At 49.0% G+C, this 8,300-nt stretch overlaps 2 protein-coding genes across 2 annotated transcripts; one reads left to right on the forward strand and one right to left on the reverse strand.

Moving 5' to 3' along the window:
* The first annotated feature begins 714 nt into the window (after window positions 1-714).
* Window positions 715-2,644, forward strand: Eras (ES cell expressed Ras). Its single transcript, XM_046442603.2, has one exon. The coding sequence runs from the start codon at window positions 1,708-1,710 to the stop codon at window positions 2,389-2,391; it is 684 nt and encodes a 227-aa protein (XP_046298559.1). The 5' UTR covers window positions 715-1,707; the 3' UTR covers window positions 2,392-2,644.
* A 537-nt stretch (window positions 2,645-3,181) lies between these two features.
* Window positions 3,182-6,901, reverse strand: Pcsk1n (proprotein convertase subtilisin/kexin type 1 inhibitor). The gene is made up of 3 exons (XM_046442600.2): window positions 6,721-6,901; window positions 3,947-4,419; window positions 3,182-3,523 (listed from the first exon to the last, which is right to left on the reverse strand). Exons 1-3 carry the CDS (start codon window positions 6,832-6,834, stop codon window positions 3,325-3,327), a joined length of 786 nt encoding a protein of 261 aa, XP_046298556.1. The 5' UTR covers window positions 6,835-6,901; the 3' UTR covers window positions 3,182-3,324.
* Window positions 6,902-8,300: the final 1,399 nt, after the last annotated feature.

Raw genomic sequence — 8,300 nt, forward strand, 5'->3', positions numbered from 1 at the left:
GACTGAAGGCAAATGGGGTTTTCAGTGGACAATACATCTTTGTTTGGGTGTGATGTAGATAGGCCCTATGCATAAATAAATTCTGAATTTTCTAAAAAAAAAAAAAGAAAGAAAAGAAAGTTCCAGATTGGGCATTTAGCTCAGTTGATAGAGTGCCTGCCTCGAGTGCACAAGGCCCTGGGGTCAATCCCCAGCACCAAAAAAAAAAAAAAAAAGAAAAGAAAAGAAAGAAAGAAAAAGTAAAAAAACAAGTCAGTTCCATCTCAAGAGTAAACCAAATCCCGAAGTCTCCTCCCTACCTGCACTGGTACTGCCACCATCTCCAGCCCCCCCCCCCCCCCACTGCTGCTGTTTACTTCCCTCCCCTCGATCTGTCCTCATGGGTTTTCTCCCTCTTTCTTTTCCCAGTGTGAACCCCCAAAGCTCCATTTTCTGCTTGTTTTTCTCATCCTGCCCCCCTCCCTTTCTGGGCAAGCACTTCCAAGCGACCATTTTCTCGGCGTTCTGCATCCCTCCCCCATCTCGCCCTCCAAATCCCGAACTCCACTAAAACTCCCAGGGAAACGTGGAGCAACCGTCCCCAAACTCTGCCCGGATTTTTAGAGAAAATTGCGGTAATAGCCATCATGGTGCATTTTGAGGGAGCTTCCCAAACCGGAAGTGGAGGTTCATTCAATGAGTTAATGGTGATTTGCTATTAATAGGAACACAAATTGAGCACCTGCTGTGTGCCTATCCCCCTCTAATATGCAAGACAGTTTCCTTATTTATCATGTTTATTGCCTTGCACAGCTAGAGTCTAATGCTCCCTGGGCCAGGAGTTGGGTGTTGTTTTGTTCTGTGCCTTTTCACAATGCCTCACATACAGGAAAATCCATTAATTAGACAATGGGACATTGAATAATAATAAAAATGCCTAACATTAATCCAGTACCTTCAGCATGGTGATCACCTACTACTGAAATACATTTTACTTTTTTTTTTACTTATTTATCTTATTGTTGTCAGACAACAGTGTGAAATTATAGACAGCAATGTAGAATAAGACTAAAATTCTAAAGAAAATGGTTAGTAGGCTACATACTTCCCTCATTTATTTGGTTTATTCTCTTTTAAATAATAATGCCCTTTTAGAACATAAACCCCTTGAGGGTGGGGATATTCTGAACAGACTACTGCCTGACAGGCGTTGACCTGGGGTGGGGTTCAATGGTACCCCAAATAAACAAAATCCTGCCCTCCCTCTGCAATGGGTAGGGACTGTTGATGGGTATGGGAATTCTTTTCTGGGTAACAAAAAATGTTCTAAACTTCACACAATTCTATGAGTATGATAAATCCATTGAACTGTACATTTTAACTGGGGGAACTTCACAGGATGTAGATTGTACCTCAGTAAAGCTGTTTGGAAAATTCTGCCTTGGCACTAAGGAGTTAACCCAGTACTAGGTGAAGCCATGAGTTTGATCCTAGCACCCCCAAAAGAAAAGGAAAAATATTTCCTTCACAGAGGTTCTCTCTGAGGAAGAAGGGGGGAGACCAACATAAATAATGTATGCATATTAGGAAGTAATCAGCACACAGTAGGCACTCCAAATGTTGATTCAGTGACACCCAGATATCCCAGTGCCTCATATCCCTTGTTGTCTTTCTTCCAACTTGACAGAGCCTACTGTTCTCTCTTCCCTGAGCTGCCTGTTTTGGGGCATGGAACTGCCAACAAAGCCTGATGTCTTTGACCTGGGCCTGGGCACATGGAACCCCAGCTCAAAGGAGAGTCGAGAGGCTTGGTCACACCGCAAGGGTGTTGGCAAGCGACTGCCTGAGTACAAGGCGGTGGTGGTGGGTGCAAGTGGCGTAGGCAAGAGTGCATTGACCATCCAGATGACCCACCAGTGCTTTGTGGAAGACCACGACCCCACCATCCAAGATTCCTACTGGAAGGAGGTAGCCCTGGACCGGGGGGGCTATATTCTGAATGTGCTAGACACTGCAGGGCAGGAAACTCACAGGGCCCTGCGTGACCAGTGCTTGTCAGTTGGTGATGGTGTGCTAGGTGTCTTTGCTCTCGATGATCCTTCATCTCTGACCCAGCTGCAGCAGATATGGGCCACCTGGAGTCCTCGCCACCCCCAGCCCCTAGTCCTGGTGGGCAACAAGTGTGACCTTGTGACCACCACTGGAGATGCTCATGCTGCTGCTGTAGCCCTGGCTCAAAGCTGGGGAGCCCCATTCGTGGAGACCTCAGCTAAGACCCGGCAAGGTGTGGAGGAAGCCTTTTCCCTGCTCATCCAAGAGATCCAAAGGGTCCAGAAGGCCATGGCAGTGTCACGTGAGGAGAAGTCCCAGCACCAGAAGGCCATGTGCAGCTGTGGCTGCTCTGTGGCCTGAAGATATAGGTCTGGAAAGATGGCTTCTCCCACAGGCCAGGGTGATGATTCCTTTGATATGAGACACCCCCCATCAACTAGTATCATGGACACTGTTGGTGTAATGGGCATAGATGGACACACTTCAATTAACTTTCATTTGGTGAGGTTTTTTTTTGTTTGTTTGTTTGTTTGTTTGTTTTTTGGCAACACGGGGGTTTCTAATGTTGGCTATGTTATGTCAAATTGAGAGATTTTTGTGCAAAATTAAAATGTTCTCAGGTTTCAAAGCTGCCTCCATGCCAAGTGTTATGTGGGTGGGAGTGAGACTGGGTAGAATGATACTTGAATTATGGGAATTCTTTCATTCAAGAAATTTGGGGAAGGCCAGGCATGGTGGTGCATGCCTGTAATCCCTGCAGCTTGGTTGGCTGAGACAGGAGGATCATCAATTCAAACCCAGCCTCAGCAACTTAAGCAACTCAGTGAGACCCTGTCTCTAAGTGAAATATAAAAAAGGTCCGGGGATGTGGCTCAGTGGTTAAATGCCCCTGGGTTCAATCCCTGGTACCCCCCAAAATAAATAAATTTGGGGGAGCCCTCTGTGTACCAGGCCCTGCTTTGGGTACATTGATTGCACTTCAGTGCAAACAATACACATAAAAACCGTCTTTGTGTATATACTGCCACTGTTAAGTGCATAGAAGCACAGACTGAGTAGGCAGTATCTCTAAAGTGCAGGACCCAGGGAAAGAGTCCCTCTGCCCTGTCTAGGGGAAGCCATTAGCAACTGCCAGTCACAGACAAACAACTGCTTCAGATCCTGTTTATTGTAGGGCCAGGGTGGGGATCTTGGGGTTGGAGGAGTAAGCTGCTCAACGTGCTGGCAGGGTGAGTCCTGTGTCCAGGTGGCTGGGGCACTCCTGGGTTCCAAGACACAGGTTGTGGGCTGAGCTCAGGGCGGCAGGAGGCGGCGCGCAGGCGCCTGGGGCTGGGGGTTCTCCAGGCGTTTCACGCGCAGCAGTGCCCCCAGTACACCCTCAGGCGGCGCCTCTGGGCCCAGATCCTGGTCTGCCGCGCGGCGGAGGCGGCGCGGGACAGCAGCCGCAGCCTCGGGCTCTGGGCTTCCAGTGAGGATCCGCCCCAGCAAGTACCTTAAGGACCAAGAGGAATGCAGTAAGCCTGTGTCCGCAATCGTCACTGCTGTGGCCAGGACCCCGGACAGCGGGACCCTGTAACCTCAGACTGCCGGATCCCTCCTCACCCAAGGGTCCCCAGCCAAGAGCTTTCAGGAGACAAGAGGTCCTCCCCTCCCGTACCAGAAACTATGAATTCCCGCCTCCCTCTCTGGCAGAAAACGGGCGATCAGGGTCTCTCCCCAGGACCTGAAGTCAACCTACCATTCAATCTGTGCCCCACATTCAGGATCTCAGTTCTCCCTCCTAGGACACCAGAACCCTTGCCCATCCCCAGGATTTCGATGTTCTCGCCTCCACGGGATGAAGCGGCCCCACAGTCCCTAGTCCCCGCTCTCCCAAGAGGCTGATGACCATCCCAACCCTCCCTTTGCCCAGCACCTCAGTAGCTCCGGGTCCACATCAGGTGTCTCCTCTCCAGTGTCCTCGGCATCCGGGCCAGTGGGGCCGTCGTCATAGACTGGAGGCCGGGGACGAAATGCAGCGGCGGGTGCCGGCGCGGGGACAAGCTGGGCTGCGAGGGCGGCAGGGTCAAGGCGAGCGCGAAGCAAAGCGCGGGCAAGCTGCGCGGCGGGCGCGTCGGGGTCGTCGTCCAGGCCGAGTGGCGGGTCAGAGGCACGGGGAGAGCCCCAGACGCGCAGGAGCTGCGCCAGAACTCGCGCCTGCTGATCCTCAGCCTCCTGAGCCTCGGCCCGAGCCCGCTCCTGACGCTCCGCTTCCAGCAGGTGCGCCAGCGCCCGCGCCAGCTCCTGCACCGCACCCGCCGCCTCTCCTCGGGGCACCGACCGACGGAAGCGGCGGGGAGTGCCAGCCTCAGTCATCGGCGGCGACGCTGCACTCAGGCTGCGGGGCTCCTGCAGGAAGATGAATTGGGTAGAATATATTGTTCAGCGTCCATCAGGCCTGGGACTTCCACCCGGGGGTGGGATGGGGGCTCCGTGGACCCTTAAATATCCACCAAGCCACGAGTCCTCCCAAATACCCAAACACCTCCAAGGCCACAAGAGACCCACCAAATATCTCTAGACACACTTAAGACCACCACAGACCCCTCGACCCCATTCCCAGTTCTGCCTTCCTGACTCTCAGAACTTGCCTTGGGGTGGCTGGAGACGGGATCTCATACTTTTCTAGTGGGAATTAAATTGGCAAAATAATTTTGAAGAGCAATTTGGCAACGTGAAAAAAGAAGTATATATGCTATGACCCATTTTGCACATATACTATTGGACATGGGTTTGTGAAAGATGACAACAGCACTTTGTAATAGCATAAATGTGGAGGCTAGGCAACTTAGTGAGATTCTATTTCAAAATTTAAAAAAGGGCTGGGTATAGTAGAACAAAGAAAAAGAAAAAACGGGGGCTGGGTATGTTGCTCAGTGGTGGAGCTCCCCTGGGCTTAATCCTCAGAGGGCGGAGGGGAAAGGGAGGCGGGGGAAAAAAAGACCTGGAAACAACTCAATTGTCCACTTATTGAGAATGCATATAGATGCATGATAGGACATAATATTATGCAGCAATAAAACTAAATGGATTATAACTACACACCTCAATACGAATGAATCTCACCACCAAAGTAGAGCTAACTTTTCTTTTTAAAGAGGCAAGTTTTGGCTGGGGGTGTAGCTCAGTGGTATACCACTTGCCTAGTATGTGCAAGGCCTTGAGTTCAATCCCCTAGCACCCAAAAAGAAAAAGAAAATAAAGAAAAAAATAAAAAGGCAAGTTCCAGAATCCCACTGCAGATGTCTGAGAATACCAGGCACGCAAGGACTTCTTAGTGACCCCTAGTGACTACCAGGAGGCAGGTGCCCAGTTTTATTCCATTTTTATGATGTACCAAAGCAGGAAAAACTAAAAAATAAATTGTTTAGAGATATATACATATGTGATGAGGAATCAATGGACAGAAAATACATGATAATGAATGAGGGGGATAAAGACATCAGGGGAGGGACACATAGGGGCTTCTATTATTGGTCATACTCTATTTCTTAAGCTGTGTCGTGGGTATGCAATGGGTTATTTTATCATTATTCTTTACAATTTTACATATATGTTAACTATATTGTTGAATATAAAAATATTTAATAATATTAAAAATCTTCCATCCTTATTCAGACATAAAGTGCTAGAGGATGAAGCTGCTGCAAGAGCTCTTGGTTGGTGCCCACCACCCCTCAGCCCCAGGGGAATTACTCACCATTAATCACAGTCTCCCCCACCCCGCATGAACTGACAACCCTTGAGGTGTCATATTTGCAACCCAACACTGCTACATCCACATGTAAATTACAGCACACATTCACATCTACATTTGCTCAAGCAGTTACACTCTCCAAGCCACACAGGTGCAAGGACATGCACCACCCTTAAAGACACAAAGCAGCAGAGACATCATGGCTCCTCTCTCCGCAATGACACAGCTCCACGAAGCAGAAAGAAACAGCCTCATGAACATTACTACAAAATCTCAGGCACTCAATCCAATAGAACCAAGATGGAATGTGAACACCAAGAGACAGGACCCACTCCTCTGAAATAACAAAATCATGCAGACACACTCAAGCACACAGAAAGCCACGCCCATAAGCCATGCCATCACACATAAGGAATCACAAATACATACACACACGGTGTCAATGAGAAAGCAATCAGGTCCACACACCCACAAAAAAAGTCCCAGAAGCAACTCCAGTATCACACACGCTACACAATCACGCAACTTAGCAGGATCCTCAGAAGCTGTCAAACCCAAGGACACACATTCACATATTAAAACACCCCCACATCACTGTCATCACATCTCATGCACACATGCCGATACGTGCACACCCTGCCAGAATTCTCCCTAGTGCCATGCCAGTGCCACATTCTGAGGGCGGGACAACACAAGGCCTGGCCTGTTATGCGGTGGGATGGGCAGGGCGCGGCTGCTGGCAGAGCCCAGGAAAATGCCACCCGCACACGCACAGACCCAATCTGGTCTCTAGTGTGTCAGCCTGGCCTTCCCATGTACCAGCGGCTGGAGCCTGGACCACTCTTGACGATCTCCTCACATCCCTAGAGCTGGCTCAAGCAAGGATGTGGCACTGACCATCGCCCGCAGCATCCTTCTCCCCACCCCCACCCCGCTCTGGACTGGGGTCGCACCTTTACCGGCCGCGCGCAAAGCGCGGGGGGCAACAGAAGAAGGCCCAGCAGCAGCAGCACCAAAAGGCCGACGCCCCCGGCCCGCGGCCCGCGGAGCAGTGGCGACCCCGCCATGCTGCCCCTGCGAGCCGGGCTCCGGACGGGCGAACTGGCTGGCAAGTGCGCAGCGCCGGGCTATGGGGCACAGCTGCGGTGCTCTGCGACTGCGCACGCCCAGGATCCAGGCCCCCTCCTGCCCACCCGGTCCTGCCACTCTACGCACGCGCATCCTCAGGGCTCTGGCAGCTTCTGTATCCCGCGCATCGCCATGGAAATACCCAAGGGGCAAGGTGGAGAGCTGGAGCCTCTGCTGGCGGTTACCATGGCAGTTGGAGGGCAGTTGCTAGGGCAACAGACCATGCTGTTGACTTAGCAGACAGGGAAAATTAACTCAGTGGAGTGAAATGGGGGCTGGTCCCCACCTCTGCCTTCTTGGGGAGATGGACTTTGTTTACTGGGTAAACAGCTATGAGCTGTCTCTTGTGGGCCAGACCTTTTACAAAGAGATGGGTTCCATCCAGGTGGAGTGACCCTGGACAGCTCAGTTCTCCATGCTCAGCCCTGACTTGCAATAAGAGTGTTTCTAGTAAATCCAATATTAGGATGACTTTTAAGGTTTAATAAGAATGATATTCAGTAGGAGCTCAAGAAATGCTCCTTTCCATCCTCTTCTTGTCTCTTCACCAGTATTTTTTTAATCTCTCCATGGCTCTCTGCATTTCTTTCTGTCTTTATGCTTCCATTGCTGTCTTCCTCTCCCCATCTGTCTCTCCTTAGCTGGGTATTTTCTGTATTCATCTCTCCAACATCCTCCTGCCTCTGTCTTAATTTACTGTCAGTACATGCTTGTTTTTCTATAAATAGATACCTACATAAACTTGTGTCCATATATTGTTTCAGAAAGAATTTCAAGCCACTTAAATGATACATCAGGGGCTGGGGGTTTAGCTCAGTGTTGGGGCATGTGCTTAGTTAGCATGTGCAAATCTTTGGGTTCAATCCTCAGCACAAAATAGAAAAGAGGGCTGGAGTTGTGGCTCAGTGGTAAGCACTTGCCTGGCATTTGTGAGGCCCTGGGTTCAATCCTCAGCACTGCATATAAAAATTAATTAATTAATTAATTAATTAAATAAAAGATCCATTGACACCTAAAAACATTTTTAAAAATAGAAAAGATACATCAAAGGAAATAAGATTTTAATAAAATATATGTATATTCCATAAGAAAAAATGTTGAGAATATTGGCAGTAGTTATTTCTGGGTGGGGAGATAATCAGTGATTTGCATTTTCTCCTTTATGCTTTGTTGTCTGAAAAGAATGTTACAATGAATGTTAGAATTAGATAAAACAATAAATATATTTTGTTTGGGAATTAAGACAAAATATGATGACAAGGCTTAAATTATAAAGAAGAGAAAGATGTGGCCATATGATTGAACATTTATCTAATCCATTGATTCTGTATTCATGTCTTCATGTCTTGGGTATCACAAACAACAGACAATGAAAATCCTTACCCACATCCCTTTATGGAGCTGA

This window comes from Marmota monax, unplaced genomic scaffold (assembly GCF_021218885.2).
Source record: "Marmota monax isolate L192 unplaced genomic scaffold, Marmota_monax_Labrador192_F-V1.1 WCK01_AAM20220418_F8-fsc00170, whole genome shotgun sequence".
NCBI classification, from domain to species: Eukaryota; Metazoa; Chordata; class Mammalia; order Rodentia; family Sciuridae; genus Marmota; species Marmota monax.

Excerpts from the sequence above, each read along its gene's own strand:
- Eras (XM_046442603.2), top strand. The coding sequence starts at position 1,708 with ATGGAACTGCCAACAAAGCCTGATGTCTTTGACCTGGGCCTGGGCACA.
- Pcsk1n (XM_046442600.2), bottom strand. The coding sequence starts at position 6,834 with ATGGCGGGGTCGCCACTGCTCCGCGGGCCGCGGGCCGGGGGCGTCGGC. Across the intron at positions 4,420-6,720 it reads TTTGCGCGCGGCCGGTAAAG|GAGCCCCGCAGCCTGAGTGC; the intron begins GTGCGACCCCAG and ends ATCTTCCTGCAG. Across the intron at positions 3,524-3,946 it reads GTGGACCCGGAGCTACTGAG|GTACTTGCTGGGGCGGATCC; the intron begins GTGCTGGGCAAA and ends TTGGTCCTTAAG.